At 47.5% G+C, this 17,760-nt stretch overlaps 1 protein-coding gene across 2 annotated transcripts in view; it reads left to right on the top strand.

The window, feature by feature from the left end:
• Positions 1-16,648, top strand: part of TMUB2 (transmembrane and ubiquitin like domain containing 2) — a 53,457-nt gene extending 36,809 nt beyond the window's left edge. For both annotated transcript variants that reach the window (XM_069634312.1, XM_069634313.1), the window contains exon 3: positions 14,459-16,648. In XM_069634312.1, the coding sequence (XP_069490413.1) occupies positions 14,459-14,813 (355 nt within the window). In that variant the 3' untranslated portion in view covers positions 14,814-16,648. The remainder of the gene's footprint in view (positions 1-14,458) is intronic.
• The last annotated feature ends 1,112 nt before the right edge of the window (positions 16,649-17,760 follow it).

Below are 17,760 nucleotides of genomic sequence, written 5' to 3'. Positions count from 1 at the left end.
ATACCAAGCAAGAGTGCCCCCTCTCTCCCCCCTATTATGCGCAGTATTTCTGGAGCCACTACTAATCGGACTTGGGGGTGATTGAGGGCATAGAAATGGCAGACAAGCAACATAAGGTGGTTGCGTACATGGACGACCTGCTGATGACCATTGTGGACCCAGCTCGCACTCTCCCAGAGGTGATTAGGAGTTGGAGACCTTTGGGGGTAGTTGCGGGATTAAGGATAAATGGGAATAAATCCGAATCAAATACTTAGGAATAACTCTTAGGAGCAGGGTAGACCAACTGTATCTTAGGAGCAGGGTAGACCAACTGTATTGGGGGGGGGGGGGGACTTCCCGAACTTGTTGGGGATAATCGAGAGGGACCTGGAGAAGTGGAACCCCCTGGCAATCTCATGGTGGGGGCGAGTTTCCTCGGTAAAGATGTTGATTCTCCTGAAACTACTATATTATTTTCAAGCTATCCCGATAAAGATCCCCAGGTCCTTCTTCAGGGCGCTCGCAAAGGCTATAACCTCATTCATATGGAAAAAGAAAGCACCAGGGATTGGCACTCCCGCATTTCTACAGGTACTATCAGGCAGCTGAGCTGTGGATTCTGAAAGAATGGATGGGGGAGGAGCATCAGAAGGTCTGGGCGGAACAGGATAGAGCTGTGGCTAGAACAACCCTGAGGGAGTTGCTGTGGAAGGGGAGGCAGTATAGACCTACAAACCTGCGAGTAAGTGCAGTCATGAGGGCTCCGCTGGACGTGTGGGACGAGCTTGCATGGGGTGGCGCAGTGACAACCAGTGAGGTTGAAAGGGATGTTTCTGCAGGTGTCCAAACTGTGCTGGAGAGAGTGTGGAGGCGAAGGTACATGGAGGCACATTTGGTGGGACTGCAAAAAGATACAGGGCTTCTGGGTCGAAGTAAAGGCACAGATGCAGGGGATGTTCCCGAATGTGGCTCAAACGGGGGAGTGGATGTGGATGTGTGGGCTCAAGGACCTAGCAGCAAAGGAGTTGTCCAAGTCTCAATGGAAGTGCTTTATGGGACTGCTAATAGCGGCCTGGGCGGCTATAGCCCAGAGTTGGAAGCAACTGCATCCCCCACTGGTCTTCGGTTGGTTGCAGAAGGTCTGGACTCGGGTCACAATGGAAAAACTATGCCACACCCTGAAGGGCCCAGGAGGCGCCTTTGTAAAAGAATGGGGAAAGGTGTTGGATATCTTCAATCAGGCTACATGGAACAGTGGTGGCCACACAAAATAAGAATATTGAACATATTCAAGGCTTGAGCGTTTCCCAGAGAGCTTAGAGACTATTCTCCGGCGGGGGGGGGGGGGGGTGGGGGTACGGGGAGGACGAGGAGGAAGAAGAAGAAGAAGAGGGGGGGAGAGCGGAGAGTTATCTGTTTTATGTTCTGCACATGAAAATAATACTTAATGCAAAGTTCCTAGAGACATTAGAGAGTTAATTAATACATATGGGAGCTTGAAGATAAAGTTCCAAAGGACCTTGACACTGAGAAACACTGTGGCTGAGCCGAGCTAAGATCAGAGTTATTGACCACCAGTCAGTCAAGCTTTTCTAAGGCAATTAAAGTTTGTAAATCTAATCAGTTATTTTAACTTTCTAATTCTGAGAAATTGCCACATATGATCACAAGTGGGATACACTGTTACCAGGAGTCTTGTTTGCTGTATGAAACACCCTCCAAATGGGGTTTCCTCTTTTGAGCGTATTAATGGGCAAATTCCATGTGCATATCTGATTAGAGAGGATTGAGAAAGGCCAAGACGGCTGAATATGTCCTGAGCACCCTAGAGAGAAGGAGACCAGTATAAACCCTTGTAATGAAATACTGAAGCCACAGGAAAAAAGGCTTTGCGTAATGTGTCCCGCCCGCCCCCCTTCAAGGTAAGGAATCATGTGTTGGTCCATTGCCCACCAATGCCCACCAGGGACAAGTTACTTGCCCAACAAGCACATATTTAGTGTTAGATAATTGGGTGAACTTGTTAAATGCACCATCCAGATCGCCAAAAAAGAAACCCCTCTATTCAAGCAAACCTCATGAAGGCCTGGCAGAATAAGGGATGAAAGGCATTGCTTAAACAAACAACAAAGAGGATGACCAGGAAAAGTTAAGGGTGCCTCAGAGGAGAGATACCACCAAAGAAACTCCGAAGACCGCACAAACCACCAGAGAAAATATTTGGAATAGTTTCTTCACAACTTCCAAGAGTTCTCTTTAAACAGCTGAGGCATCATAACCCCCTCGTTCATTGGATAAAGCACCCTGAGAAAGGTAGTATGCCACCCTGAGAAAGGAAGTATGCCAAAGACCATACTGGCATCCCAAAGCCCACCAACCTCTTATTCACAAGGTAGTCAACACAGTTAAATGCGAGTGATTGTAAGCTCCTTTAGTGAGTAGTCCTCGCCCATCGCTCTTGTCTCAAAACTTGATAGTCCCGATATTTTGTACAGACTTTTTGAAAGGTGAATTTGAGTTCTGTTTTTCATCTACCTCATTCCTGGTTCCATGTCCCTAAGCTGATGCCTGTTTTTGTTTTGTGTTTTTATTTTTTGTTTTTCTTCTTCACTTTATTGAACATTTTCAATAAGACAGCATACCCATCAACCATTGATAACACCAACAAAGCACAGTCAAAGAAACCACTCCCCCCACCTCCCGCTCACGTACAACCAAACCCATAAGGGAAATGGAGACTCAATTACCAACCAGAAAAAGACCAAACAAGCAACCAAGGCTGACAGTGTGGACTCAACGATAACGGGAAGAGACAGAAAGTAAGCAGTTGTTAGAAGGTTTATACAAAGTGTACTTCACCCCACACCCAACTATCTTAGAGTCTCATCGTTTCTCAGTCCTCATGAAGTAGAACTACCATCCAATCTTGAAGGAAAGACTTCATGGTGTCATGGGTTAAAGCTGAAAGTTTCTAATATGTAAAAATTGCCCAAAGCTTGGCGAGACAGTCTGATTTGGAGGGCACCAGTCCGCTTTCCCACCTTTGAGCTAGGGCAAGTCTCCCTGCCCGCAACATAGCCTGGACCACCCTCGGCAGAGTGGGTACAGCCTCCTCCGGGGTCGGCATGCCAAAGAGCAGTTTGAGGGGAAGCAGCGGCAGGTTGGCACCAGAGATCGCTTTAATCCAACTCAAGAGCGCTGACCAATATATCTGTATTGCAGGGCACTCCCACCAAAGATGGAACCATGACCGCGCTGGCCACAGTTCCTCAGGCAGAGAGGGGACACACCGGGATACATTTTAGCAAGTCTCTGGCGTGAGGTGCCATGTGTGGAGTATCTTAAAGTTGTGTTCCATAGCTGGTGTGTACAAAGAGCCTGAGAAAAGAGATTTGAAAATAGCAGCCCACGTGGATTCCTCCACCACTTCTTGAAGCCCTGCTAAACATCCGCCGTAATTAAGGCATTATAGAATTTAGAGAGGGACCCTCTCCTTGTCCTAGATTCCACAATTACTTTTTCAAGAGGCGTTGGCGACCTGGCCCGCCCCCTATCAGTTAGGTTCTCCTTCACTCAAATGTAATCAAAGATCAACATTGGGGAATTCCCTGTGGCTTCCACCAGGCTGTCATAATCAATAAATGCACCCTGCTGAAAGAGTTGAGCAGCCCACTCTAGGCCCGCATCCGACCACCCCGAGTCCCTCGTAAATTCCTTTTCCCCAACTCAAGCGGGGGACCCCACAACTGCGACAAAGGGGAAGTCCAGGAAGAAAGAACAGTTCCTCTTATCGTCTCTCCATAATTTCCACAGCACCAACAAGATGGGATGATTCCTCATCCTACTTGGGAGGTTCTTACCAGGGGCCCATAGGAGATCCCTCACTTTTCTGGGGTGAGCATGGATGTCCTCGATATACGACCAGTAGGTTCTCAGATCGTCCCTCGAATGCTCCAACATTACTCTTAATTGCGCTGCCTTGTGTTAGTGCCGGAAGTCCGGAAACTCAAACCCCCCACAGGATCTTGGAAGTGTCAGGACCTCATGTTTAACCCTTGATTTCCTTTATTTTTTTCTTTTTTTTTTCCCCTTCCAAATAAATCAAAGGATCATCGAATTAGGGGATTAGAAGAATGAATCTGGGATAGCGACTGGGAGCGAGGAGAAGAGGTAGAGAAGTTGAGGCAATACATTCATCTTAATTGACACCATGCGACCAAATCAAGAGTCAAGGGAGCCCATCGACACAAACCCGAATTTATCCTGGCAAGGATAATGTGCTTCAAAGAGGAGGGACAAGTTCCTCGTGAGGAGAACCCCCCAGGTAATGCGTGGCATTGCGCTCAATTCTAATACCCCCCCCACGATTCCTTCCCTTCAACCTCCGCAGCCGCTCTGCGCATGGGCATCAAACAGGATTTCGCTAGGTTGATTTTTCAGCCCCGAAAAAGCACCAAAAGGGTGAATCAAATTTAGGAGGCTAGGGAGGGAGATCTGGGGATAGTGACATGCCAGGACATCGTCAGCAAAAAGCGAAAGCTTAAAGTCTAGGTCTCCACAGCGGATCCCCGTAATCCCTTGATGGTATCTTATGGCTATGGCGAGAGGCTCCATTGCCAGTGCATAGAGAAGGGGTGAGATCAGACAGCCCTGCCGTGTTTCCCCCCCGCCCCCCTAGATAGAGCGAACGGAGCAGAGGTCGTCCCATTTACCGTAACTCTAGCTGTAGGGCCATTGTGCAGGGCAGCGATCCACCTACAGAACCTGACGCCCAACCCATCCTCTGCAAGATTTTGCTCATATAATCCCACTGAACCCGGTCGAAGGCCTTTTCTGAGTCTAATGACAGAAGGTAGGCCTCCTCCATAAGGGCTGCCACATGCATCAAGTCCAGCGATTTCCTAATATTATCTCCCCCTTGCTTCCCCGAGATGAAACCAACCTGATCGCCATGCATCAACGATGGGAGGTGCTGGGCCAGCCTATTCGCTAGCAGTTTGGCCAGAACCTTCACGTCCGTGTTGAGCAGGGAAATCGGGCGGTAGGACTGGCATTTCTTTGGGTCTTCACCACCCTTAGGGATAACTATGAACGGGACTGAGAGCATTGATTGCGGAAGACAGCCTGAGTCCAGGATAGCGTTAAAAAGCTTACACAAGAACGGGGCCAGGGCAGAGCGAAAGGATTTGTAGAAGAAAACCGTGTACCTGTCATCCCCCGGGGTAGTGCCCGCTTTCATCGAGCTAATAGTATCGATCACTTCCTGGGGCGTAATGGGTCCCTCCAGTGGTCCCTCCAGTGGAGAGGTCGGGAAGTGACACGGAATCAAGAATTATCTGCTCCATCCCCGATATATTCTGTCCTATACAGACACTCATAATATAAACAAAATTGCTCTGCTATCCCAGAGTCATCTTTGCAGCACGCGCCGTCCAGACGAACCAGCAAGTCCTCCCTCCTACTATTCATAAGCTCTCGTAGCCTCCAGGCTAAGATTTTATCCGCCTTCTCCATGTACTTTAAGCAAAAGGATCATTTCCTCTCCGTTTGCTCAACTAGGGGAGCAGCAAGTTTTGCCTTAAGTTGCTGGAACTCGGCCCACCTACCCAGGAACACATGGGACTTTAATTTGCCTCCTGGTTGAATAGCCTTGATTTTATCTCTAAGAAGTTTCTCCTCCCTACCCCTCTCCCGCTTCCTCGCTGCCCCCATTCCAAAGAAGACACCCCTAATTGTGGCCTTGAAAGCCTCCCAAACACCTGCCACCCCCACTTGCCTATCGTTGTTGGTTTCGAAGAATTATTTTATGGAAGCTAGGATGGACTGGGCCAGCTCTTGGACCTGTAACAATCTCCTATTAAAGGACAACCTCCCAGGCCCTGCCTCTCAGAGGGATTCCCAATTGAACCTTCACTAAGTCGTGCTCAGACCAAAGGGTCACTTCCACCTTCACCTGGGAGATCATTTCATAGAGCGCTCTATCAACTAAAATGTAGTAAATTCTAGGAAATGACGAATGGGCTCTAAGCTCTTCATTAGTACTCTGAAAAGAAGCTGGCAAACGCCTTTGTACCTGGCCCTATCGTACTTCCTGTCGCGGAGTAGGCCAAGAACCATATTAAAATTGCCAAACCACGAGAGCACCCTCGGTAAACGTTATGATTTTGGGCTTCACTTCTGAACAAAAGAGGTCATGGGTTTCATTAAGAGCGTATATAGAGACTAGAGTCACCTTTGAACCCCTAATTTCACCCATGACCATTATGTAATGATCCTCCGGGTCCCTACGTTGGGCTCTTGGGGCAAAGTGCGATTTCAGGGAAACCACTACCGCCACCCCTCTTTTAGCTTGGGAATATGCATGAAAAACCTTTTGTATTGAGTTGGCTTTAAGAGACAGCTCACCGCTCCTCACCCATTGAGTTTCGGAAGAAAGAGAAAATCCAGCTTCAATCTATTAAACTCCTTCACAACTAATGACCTCTTATAAGAAGAGTTAAGGGCACGCGCATTCAGAGGGCCCAGTGTCGGCGCGTGACTAAGTTCAGCCATCGGGAGTGCACAGTTCGAGCCCTACACCCCTAGGAACACAAGCTCCTTCGAGGGATCTCTCCTGACTGGTTTCCCCACGGTCTTCCATTAAATGAACCACCCCCCAGTGAACAGAGACTCCAATCGGTTGATAAAGATATACCCATTCCCCACAAGAAAGAACCCCTTCCTCCCCCCTCTCCCGAGCGCCTGGCTTACCTGCGACATAGAACCAGCTGCACGACCTGCCCACCAAAGACCGCCTCCACCAGGGCGGCTAACAACAATTGGACCCACAACTTTCTGAACACCCCCCCCCCCCCCCTCCACCCAGAAATAAGTCAACAGTTACTTCTGTCCCCGCCCCCTTCCCTTCCAGTATGACCAGCAAAATGCATAAACACCTCCCTAATTGGGATCTGTAAACCAGGGTGCCCCCAAAGCAACCTAGGAAGAATCCCCTGATCTGCGCCCTGCTTCAGCTCCCTAAGCAAACACATTATCAAATAAAGTAACAGACTGCTCTGGGATGGACGGTGCCACTCTTCTAAACTTTGTGGCCCTGAACACAGCGCCTTTCTGCAAATCCATTAGACTCACGGGACTCCACCACATCCTTTCCTCCACTCCCTCTCTCAATTCCTGAGGAGGAGTCCCCAAGAAGCTCACAAGTCACTCTCTGAATATCGTCCTCCGTAACTAGGGAGTACTTGTATACTTCAATCGAAAGTGAAAATGGATGACCCCCACCTGTATCTCACACCTTTAGATTGTAGCTTTAAGGGACTGCGTAGCCGCTGACACGACAGCGTGAGAGCAAAGAGATCTTGATATATCACGACTTTAGAGCCTTTCCTTCGTGCAAGCTCCAAGATTTTGGCCTTTTCGGAGTAATAGTGAAATTTCGCAAGAATTGATCGATGCCCTCTGGCAAGTGCACCTGCTCTGTGAGCTCTATCGATTGTCGGCTCACTGGTGTTCCCCTCATTGAACAGCTTACTTATAATCGCTTTGACTATTCTTGCGATGTCCGACTGCGACTCCCCTTCTTGCTCGGGAACACCAAAGAACCTCAGATTGCAGCGCTGCTCTGTTTTCCAAGTCGTCGAGTTTGAGGGTAACTTTCTCCTCTCTAGCTCGGATAGCCGCATATCGAAAGTTTCAAGGAGGTCGACTGAGTTTTGATTGGCCTCCAGGGCTTGGACTCGGTTGTCAATAGAGTCTACCTTTTTGTCCAATGAGTGCAGCCTTTTGCTAATGCCTGCCCTAAATCCACGTATCTCCTCCAACAGGGCCGCCATACCTCTGCTCCTAGACTGGGCATCCATAGCTTCTGGCTGGTCTGCAACCTGCATAGTACACCTTTCCCTTGACGTCACAGAAGAGTGCCGGAACCTTTGCAGGGATTGCGCCCATTCCATCAGAGAGGGATGGGAGGCCTTCAGTACAGGCCCCTTCCAACGGGGCAGGAGACCGCCCGGATGAAAAGCCGCCGCTGGCGCCCCCAAGGGTCTCAGAGGAGCCTTAAGGGAGGCCACAGGAAATAAACACTAGCGATCAGGCCCCCAAAGCGTGATTGTAGTTTGATCATCTCTGCGTCTCCTTGACCAGTCGAGGTCTTCAAACGGATTCCTTCTCTGGGAAACACACAGTAAGGCACTCTCTGTTCTCTCCCCCCCCCCCCCCCCCAACTCCTAGCTTTCTTTAAAGAAACCTCGGTCAAGATCCAACAGGCAGATCTCCGACCAAATTTTCCAATGAATGTCAAGAGGGTCCAGTTCAGCCACAAAGCGATGTGATAAGGGGAGATAGCTCTCTAACCCACTCGAGAGCGCCAGACAAACCACTCCAAGTCACTCACAGGACAACCTCGCCAGAAGTCCCGGTCCTTGGGTATATGAAAGTGCTTGAATGTGCAGGAGGCCCCAACCTAGATAGTAAGTCCAACGGTAAAAACAGTCCAGAGGCGGGCCCAGGGCCAGAGAGGCTGAGGCACCTCTAAAATAATTGACTTACGTTCCGGGCAGACTCCCTCCCCCTGAGATCAGACTGGAAGAGGGAGAAGGCGTCTGTAGCCAATGACTCGAGAGAGGGGGTGGGGGGGTGCTGGTGGGGTCAGGGTATTCTAATGTGTCCGGCAAATAGCTTAGGCTAAGGGCATGAGTTTGCTCAGTTACAGATGCGCAGCATGAGGGGCTCAAAATGGATTCGATACAGCTAGTGATCCACAATGGCTGCAGACTTGGCAATGAGTCCTCCTCCACTTCGCTGATAAGCAGGTGCTCCCACCACCCGTGGTCCACAGCAACGCCGAGGATCAGAGTCAGTTTCCCCGTGAAGGGGGGTGGGGGGCCCCAAGACACCAACCTTCAGTCATGTGGAGCAGAGACACGCTCTGCGCCCTGGCTCTCCCAGGGAACAGCCAGGGGCTTTCCACCTCCACTCCAGTTGAGCCAGGGACAGAAGGGGGCGCCCATTGCCCCCTATGCAGCCCGCCTCCTCCAAGAGCACAGTCACTGGACGCCCCCCCGGGGCTAACTGCCTCCACTGGCATCCTGCGTCAGCGGAGGCAGGCCACCACAGGGATGTTCGGTCTACCGAGGCCTCTCCGCAGGCGCCGCCTCCCAGGGGCTCACCGCCCCACCATCAGCCACCAACAATGCGGCCTCTCGCCGACGTGCCGAGCCAGGCCCCGGCCCAACCACCAAAGCACTGGGCACCCGCTCCAGACGAGAGGTGGACCCGGGAAGGTGGAGCCGCTGTGGCCCACACACCGCTCCCGCAGCACTCCAAACAGGGTCCAACTGCACGCCTCTTGGCACCTCAGCCACCGGAAGTGCGCTCACTAGGTGCTTGGAAGGTTTGCACGGCCTCTGTGGGGGTTTGGGGGGCTCCTCTCCTATAGGGTTAGGGGGGGCTTAGACCCCTATTTCAGGTGCCCTGGGGAGGAGACAGACGGAGATGCTTTAGCACATCTCGGCGCCCCCTGGCGGTTCCCCCACCTGTTTAAAAAAAATAAAATCCTTTTCTTCAAAGAAATTACTTCTAAAAAACTCATTGAAATCTTTTATTTTGAGGGGGCCCCAACCCCTCTTCCCTATATTACTACTGTATATTTCGATGAGTGTTTTCAAAGTAATGTCTTCATAGAAAATTCTTTTGAAAAAACATGTCGCCAAAAGAACACCATTCCCTCATTCCCCTATTTGATGAGTTGGTTGAGTGATTGCGAAAATTCAAATGCATTACCAACCTTGACCTCACAAAAGGACATTGTCTGGTGCAGTTCCATCCTCATATCAAAGAGAATGCAGCATTTGCACCTCTTCAAATCTCTATACACTTATCCCAGCATGCAAAAGGCACTCCTCAGAATACTGAGTTAAACTACCCTACTTGCCTTGTCTCTTCTCTTTCATCCAAATACTACATATTCTTCTCTAACCTCCAAGCCATACAGCTTCTCTCGGCCAAGGGGGAGGAGGCTACAGTTCATGGGCTAACAATGTCTGCTTTTTACTTCTCCTTTAAAATCTCTATGATCAGTGACCGCCTAGTTACCCTTCACATGCTTCCACTTTTCCTTCCAACCTTAATACCTTCTTTTAACTTATTCCTTCTTCTCCCATGTCATCTTGTGAACAGTCACACATCCTCCAGACTGTTAGCACTTTGTGTGCTTTGGTTCACCCCTTTACCCTGCAAGCCATTAAAGAGTTTCCACCAGTGACTTGTTCCTGCCTCTTTTAACCTCTCCCACATTACTGAAACATGTCCTGTATGCTTTAAGGTAGACACACCACACTACCTATCCTTAAGGAGCCTTCTCTGGGTCCTGGTTGCCTTGCTCACTGCCAGTAGGTCTCTTCCCCAGCCCCACTTTTCCAAACTCCAGGAGCGACTAGTGTTCAACAGGATCACTTGCTACCTTGATTCAGCAGCCGTCACTCCATTGAGATGATTTTTGACCCATGTTCCTGACTCCCTTTCCTCTTTTCGCCACTCCAAGCTCTCCTCTTCTGGACCTATGTGATGACTTTGACACAGCTGCCCACCCTTCTTTCCTAGTAATCTTCCGAAGCCTTGGAATCCAAGGCAGTGCCATCGCCTGAATCGCCCCCCAACTCTCTGACCGCGCCCCTTCTCTACTTCCTGGTACACAGGCATTTTTTGTCCTACTCCTTTCCCAGCAGGTGTCATTGATGACATGGTCCTGGTCCCTCTTCTGTCCATGCTCTACAACTCCTCCTGTGACTATCTAATCTCCTCCTTCTGGTTCCCCTGCCACCTTCTTTTTGGATGATGCCCACATCTTCTCCATATCCCTCCATTCCCCCTTTACCTCTCCAGGAATTTCTCCAATTGCCAGATGGTGCTTTGTCTCATGCTCAACTCTCCTAAAACCAAGTTAAGTATCCCTTGTTGTGCAAGTTCCCTGTTTTACTTTTTTATGGATAGATGTGATTATGTTTGGAGGCCAAAAATGCTGAATTTTATTCTTATTTTTTTTCCTAATGCATTTCACTTTTATTACGACCTATGCTCCCCCCACACATATATATGCAGCAAAATGCATTCCTTAGCATTTGGCATTTTCGGCCTCAGAATTATATCCCTCAGTAATGTGGTATGATACAGTTTTTTACTAATAGTTTTTAATTCTCGTTCTATCTGATTTGCTTCTAATCAGTCATTTTGGTGAATCGACTTTCAAAATTTCTAATTAAAGTATTTCACACAATGGTTTATCTATCATAAGAACCGACATGTATTTCGATGATTATGCTCTTTGGTAATGTTGGCTTATATGATGGTTCCAAGTAATCACAGGGTTATATCCCAGAGTTACGCTTTAAGGGCACTTTGTATGGTGTGATGGGATATATCCTAATTGTCTCATAAGATTGGACTCTCTCAATAGTCCAACTATTTTAGATTTTAGTCTAAAGTTACCAAGTCCACCCTTTCATCTTCGATAAATTCTACTCTGGCAATAATGTTCTTAGAAATAGCACACAGATTTGAGATCTCTTCAAATTATAAGAGAATATTCTGTTTATTCATTGCCACCTGCTGCACTTCTTTAAAAATGCATCCAAGTCTCAATCTATTCCCTTGTGGCCCACCCTTCTGAAGGGGGGGAGGGGTTTAAGCCCTTCCTCATTGTTGAATTGGAAGAGGATGAATCCACACTGAAGGGTCTTTTTGGATGGGTATCTGAGGATCCAGCACTTCTTAGAATGCTAACACCTGTTTACAATTTGACCTTCTACTCCCCACATCATCCTCCTTCACAGAGCCTGTTGCTGATGCACACCACGCATTGCCAGCTCAATTTTCTCATGTGATTTCTCTCTTACAATTGGAATATAAATTCCCATTGGAGATCTGTGATCCTCAGTCATTATAATGCTTTTAGGTCCCAAGGACTGAGTGTCACCCTCTGGCTCAGTCCCTTGAAATAGGCACTGCCACTGAGTTTGCTGCTCCTTTATGTTGTTGCTGTAGGATTAATGCTAGATCCTTCTCAAACGTTCTCCCCAAATCATTCACAAGCTCCTTTGTGCTCATCACATTGTTTTTTATGGCTTCTACATGAGGACAGACATTACCGGTAAAATCCGGGATTCAAATTGTTGCATCTCCTGATTTTCTATATTTACCGATCTCTACTAAACTCGTCTCCTCCTGGTCTCCGTAGACAGGCATCTTTCTATCGGATTGCAGTAAGCCCCATTTCTTCCTGGTTGGCACTGCTGAGGCTAGTGTGGCAAGATTTTTAGATCCGCACCTCTGATTGTTTAGTTTTAATATTCTTCGTTTTTTTTGCTCCTGCTGCTTGCCACCTTTTAAAATGTTATGTGCCCCGCTAGACTGAATTTGTTGTGGGACGTCGCTGCATTCTGGTGCGTGCGTGTGGGTAGCCATGCCTGCGGCAGATTTTCACTGAGTGGTGCGTTTATACGTACCTTGAGGCTCGGATCTAGCGTTGTTCTTCATGCGACTGTTTAATCTGGTTGTCCGTATGAGAGTCCTCTAGGCGCACTAGCTGGGTTGCCATAAAAGGTCTTCTGAGCGTCATGGACAAACTATCATAATGCCTCTTCTAAGCGTGATAGACTAGTTGTCTTATGACTTGTAGGTGCAATATTGTGGCGTCTCGCTTACCTTTTTAATTGCAATTCACATACACAGCACAGTAGATGACTAAAATCAAGGGTCTTCTATGTGCAGTGACAGAAGTAAGTGCGGAGGGCAGGTTATCCTAATACCAGGTTGAGTAAGTGAAGGATATCTTAATGCTTAGAATGGTGTGAGTTTAGGCCGAGATAAGCAGTTGGGTGGACTGGCTGTGCTACAAGAAGCTTCCTAAGAAGATGGGCAAGTGGAAGGGTGCTTAGGAGGGCGGTAGTGTGTGCTATAGCAGTAGGTTTGTTTGTACGGTTATTTTACTTGTGGACATATCGGTAGTTTATAGACTGTAGATGGTTGCTGTGCACTGTGTAGTCAGATGGCTGCAGGTTGTCCCTCGGTGGGGAAGAAGGTACATAATTCAAAGCATGTAGGACCAACTAATTCTGCTGGTGTTCCTCCTGATTAAATTGTTTTAGGCAGGAATTACACTTAGCCATCTTAATAGAGCGTGGTGTTGACCCTACCATGCTTGAAGATTCACTTAATTCCTCATCTTAAAGAGTTGGCGGGGTGTCTTGAGACCAAATGTCTAGTGCCGAGGCCACTTCAAGAGCCTAATCAATCCCATACTCCTAATCGATCCAAGCTTAAAATAAAAAGTTTTGCATCGGCTACGATTGTCGTTTCGAGGCAGTGGAGTTTAAAATACCCTTCTCTTTTTCTACAACACTGAAGGAGGAGGTAATTTTTGCATTATTGTTGATCTGATACTCGATGTGTGTAGGTTCTTCTGATTGAGTCCGCTCGTCGATGCCACTGGGACTTCTGTAGGGGCTTCTGGTGGATTACTCCCGGTGTAAGCGTCCATTTGCACAATCCACTGGTGGAGACACTGGAAGGGGTAGAGCTTGCACCTGCTCATACCACTCCACTACTCCCTTCTGTGTCGTCATCTGATTTGCGCAATAAGGTCATGATTTGCCCTTCTTGCGCAAATCATACATAAATAAGGCACAAGTCACCAAGCACCACTCGGCACTTTTTACACCTTCCATGTCGTACTGGTGTTTCTTGCCAGTGTTCGCTTTCTATATGTCAAATTGACAGTGTAATCACTGCACAGTAACCGCGTTGTTATCCGTTGTGCAGTATTGAAATAGCACAGATCCCTAGTCACAGCTAACTGCCAATTGCTTCCTAACACTTCCCGCACTTTCTCTGCATGTTCTCTACGAGGTGTTTTTGAAGCCAACTACAGCAGGACAGGTAAGCAGAGCACCGATTCGTCGGGCACAAAAGTAGAGCTTCAATCCAACAATTGCAACTGCTGACTGCTTCCTACACTTTCCACACTTTTTCACTTGTGTGGGTAGCAGCAAGGATGATTCTGGCTGCTAAGGCTGCTGTAGCCCCTTCACCTGTGTGTTAACAATTGCACCACTGGGTTAGAAGCAGAAGTAACCGAACGTGGAGGGAGCACAGACATCCCAACATGTATATGTAGTAGGGTGGGGGCAGTAGTTGCTTAACTTGTAGTTTACCTGTTGGTAAGATCAGTGGTGTCTTCTGTTTTTCCACTGGGGAAAGGGTAGTGTTGGGGCAAGGGTACCAGGAGCCCCATCTGTACATATCTGCACCAAACGGCACGGGTCAGATGGGGACATGAAATTGTGAACACATAACTGTAACTACATTTTCCAGTAAGATCTGATATTTTCCAAGTATTCCTTTTCTTGCAATAAAGTGCATTGCATTATACAGGCAGTACAAAAGGGAATGACCTTGTCTCTTTTTTTTTTCTCCCTCAAAGCAAATCATTTCCTGGCCAAGAGAACCAACTGAAGCTCATATACCAGGGACAGCTGCTGCAGGACCAGACGCGAACTCTCAGGTCTCTCAATGTTACGGACAACTGTGTCATCCACTGCCACGTCTCGCCTGCCAGCACAGTGTCCAGGCTTGACACTGCTGCTGTTGTGACAGAACCGGCTGGTGTGACCCTCAACTTGAGCAACCTGATGCTTCCCATCTTTGTTGCAATGCTGGCAGTGATCTGGTACTTTCGCATCAACTACCGTCAGTTCTTCACAGCCCCAGCCACTGTCTCTCTTGTGGGCGTTACAGTCTTCTTCAGCTTTCTCGTATTTGGGATGTATGGCCGATGAGCATAGAGTGTGGCGAAAAGGCTGCTTTCCTCTTTTTTGTTCCATCAGACATTCTTGAATTTAATTTGAATTCCTTGGCCAATGTTGGATTTTTGAGGTGCATGGACCTATGGGCATGTCAGTCTGTAGCCTCATGACTGCATATGAACACCCAGTAAGCAAGATGTTTGCTTTTGATCCATCAGTGCTGCCATGTGAACCCTTAACTTGAATAAGGAAAGTGAACATTCTTCCAGCCTACTTCTTCACGCTGTTGGATGTGGGTTTTTTAATATCTTAACCGTGCCACAACTCTACCCAACACCCTCTTGCATGATTTATTGACCCTCCTGACCACTCACTTGAGTCCTCCAAGAACAGCTGAACACAACTGGTTTTTGCAGTGTGTGCTACATAAATATTGTCAATTGAAACTTCTGTTTCCGTGAATCCCAACCAAAAGTCGTAGAGCCACAGGGCTGTAAACTGTCCTGAAAATTGAGAGCATAACATGAACTGGTTCTTTGTGAAAGTACTTGCCGTGCAGAACATTAGAACGCTCCCTAGTAGGACAGCGACTGTCGCCAACCTGGTTATGCAGAAAAATAAGCCCAACAACACAGGCGTACGTTGTCGGACCGTAAGCACCTTGGATAATGCTGTTTTTTTAAGGACATTGCAGTCTGTGATCTGAAGTTCTATTGCATGTAGATCCAATTCTGACTTTTGCAGGTTGGGAGTTTGCACCCAAGGGTTCACCCGCATGCTCTGCCCTTTTTTGCTACCCAGATGCAAGGCTTGACCTGCTCCACAACTGGACAATGCCTTCACTGGACATTGCTGCTGTGAATTTCTAGTGTGGAAGGGAAAGCAATAATGCCTAATTTGGGCCACATTAGCTATCGAAGGGCGGAGGCACAGAGACCTAGGGAAAAGGATGGGGTAGCATGTCGGCTCCCTTCATGTGATGCTTTATTTCCTTGTTTCTAAAGATTCCTGTCCCGCCCCTTATATGGCAAACATGATACATCTTATGAATTTGAGTTGTGTGTCCTAAGTGCAAAGGAAATGTAAGGCTGAAACGAATTTTAAAAGATAAATGTGAGTTATTTGACAGTGGGGGAGGAATCTGCATGCATTGCTTTGCAATTACCACGATCATGGTTGGGAGAAGAGGCTATGGGTAGACCTTGGCCCAGTTCAAATCAAATAAGACCCTGCACAACCATAATTGTCTAAAGCCTATTGGTCCAAAGTCTAGATTTTCCTTTTCAGTGAACACATGCATAACAAAAGGAGTATGAGGCCCCAAGATCATATGGTTTGTCTGGAGACTGATCAGGAAGCAGAGGTTATGATTGCAAAGACAGAGTGGCACATTCTGGGTTTGGCGGTAATTCTGCCGAATTATTGCCAACATTGGATACTGTTAACCCCACTGGACCAAGTGGTGGTATCGCAGGATTACAAGTGGTGCTAATGCAGTGTTACCCCATTTATAGGGATTTTTGGCTGAATTACCACCAGTAGAATTACTGAGTGGTAATTCTGCTGATTTTCAACTAGGTGTAACACATTGTGCTAGATATCCTCTGCTTGGGTTCTTTTAGAGACGGTTCTCAAGTCTGCCCCAAATTCAGCAAAAATCTTGCCCAAAGAGGTGGCTTATTTTCTTTCCTAAAGCGTGAACTTGTCAAAATGGTCTTGCTGCAGAGATCTAGAATGACCATAATGATTGTGCTGTGACCACATCCAAGCAAGATGGCCTTTTGGTTGTTTAAAATTGTTATGACGTACCCGGCAGGGCAGTGACTTTGTCGCCTAGGTTTTGCAATAAACCCCTGACGTTTACATAATTGTTGTACAGGACTCCAGCACACAGCACTGCTTCTTCATTCTTTACCTCGCCAGACAAGAACGGTAAACTTGAAAGCACGCTAGTTAAGGAGCTACTAGATCTTAAAGTATGTTTCTTAGGATGAAGTAGTACACAGAAAAAGTATTCTTGCCCACTTTGTGAAGTGAAAGAAACGTCTTGAGAATCCCAGTGCCAAAAACCTGTATGAAAAGAAAGCCCCTTAGAACAGCCGGCTGGGCTCTACACTTCCAAGTACATCATCAAATTTGAGGTTTCAGTCTTTTTACCCAGGGCTCAGACCGATTTGAGTTTTTGTGTGCATCTCTTTGAAGCGTTTTATATACTTACATATTTTTAAATGAGGGTCTTCAGGAAAATTTATATTTTCCAGAACCACACACAAATCCTCAGGGCTGGCATAAGATAGAAGGCCAACGTCCTTCGTCTCACTCAGTCAGCAGAGAGCAGAATGCCCTGGGATATGTAGTGGAGTAGCTCTGCATTGTCCTAAAATGGTCACAAACTCCAAGTGCTGCAGCCGTGTCCATACGACTTCTTTCAAGACTGAGGGCTGTCTGGCTGCCAAACTCTATCCTCCAACAACCGTTATGTGGCAGACGTACTTTGCATTAGCCCCACTGTGGGGTTCCCACAGTCCTGTCGATGAACATTATGGGGCTTTTGGGAGATATGCACTTGACCTTAAACTTTTCTCTCCTTGGGTGAGAAAAGAGTAACCATTTGGAACGCCCCTATGTTCACATAACCTTCCCAGAGATCCCAGCAAGGTCCCCTTTCATCAACAAGCTACTCACCTTAATGCATGGTAATAATAGTAGGCCTCAGGTCTGCTTTCCTTTCAGATTCTGGAGAAATAGACGGGGTGGCAACTATCTGATCTTTTATCCAAAGATGATATTCAGAAGGGATCTGCTAAGCAGAGTATTTGATCAGGAGCTAGCTTCTATAGAGTAGTGTTTATGGAATGTGTGAGGAATATCGCTGCAGGCCACCAGGGCACTTGATATCGGAAAGCTATTAAAACCAGCTTAGACTGACACATTGGCTTGAATAGCCACAAAGGAGGGGGGCAATTGCAGAGCTTGGGTA

The sequence above is a fragment of the Ambystoma mexicanum genome, chromosome 13 (genome assembly GCF_040938575.1).
Source record: "Ambystoma mexicanum isolate Mex_15411 chromosome 13, UKY_AmexF1_1, whole genome shotgun sequence".
Taxonomy (NCBI): Eukaryota; Metazoa; Chordata; class Amphibia; order Caudata; family Ambystomatidae; genus Ambystoma; species Ambystoma mexicanum.
This window is presented reverse-complemented; position numbering and strand designations above follow the sequence as displayed.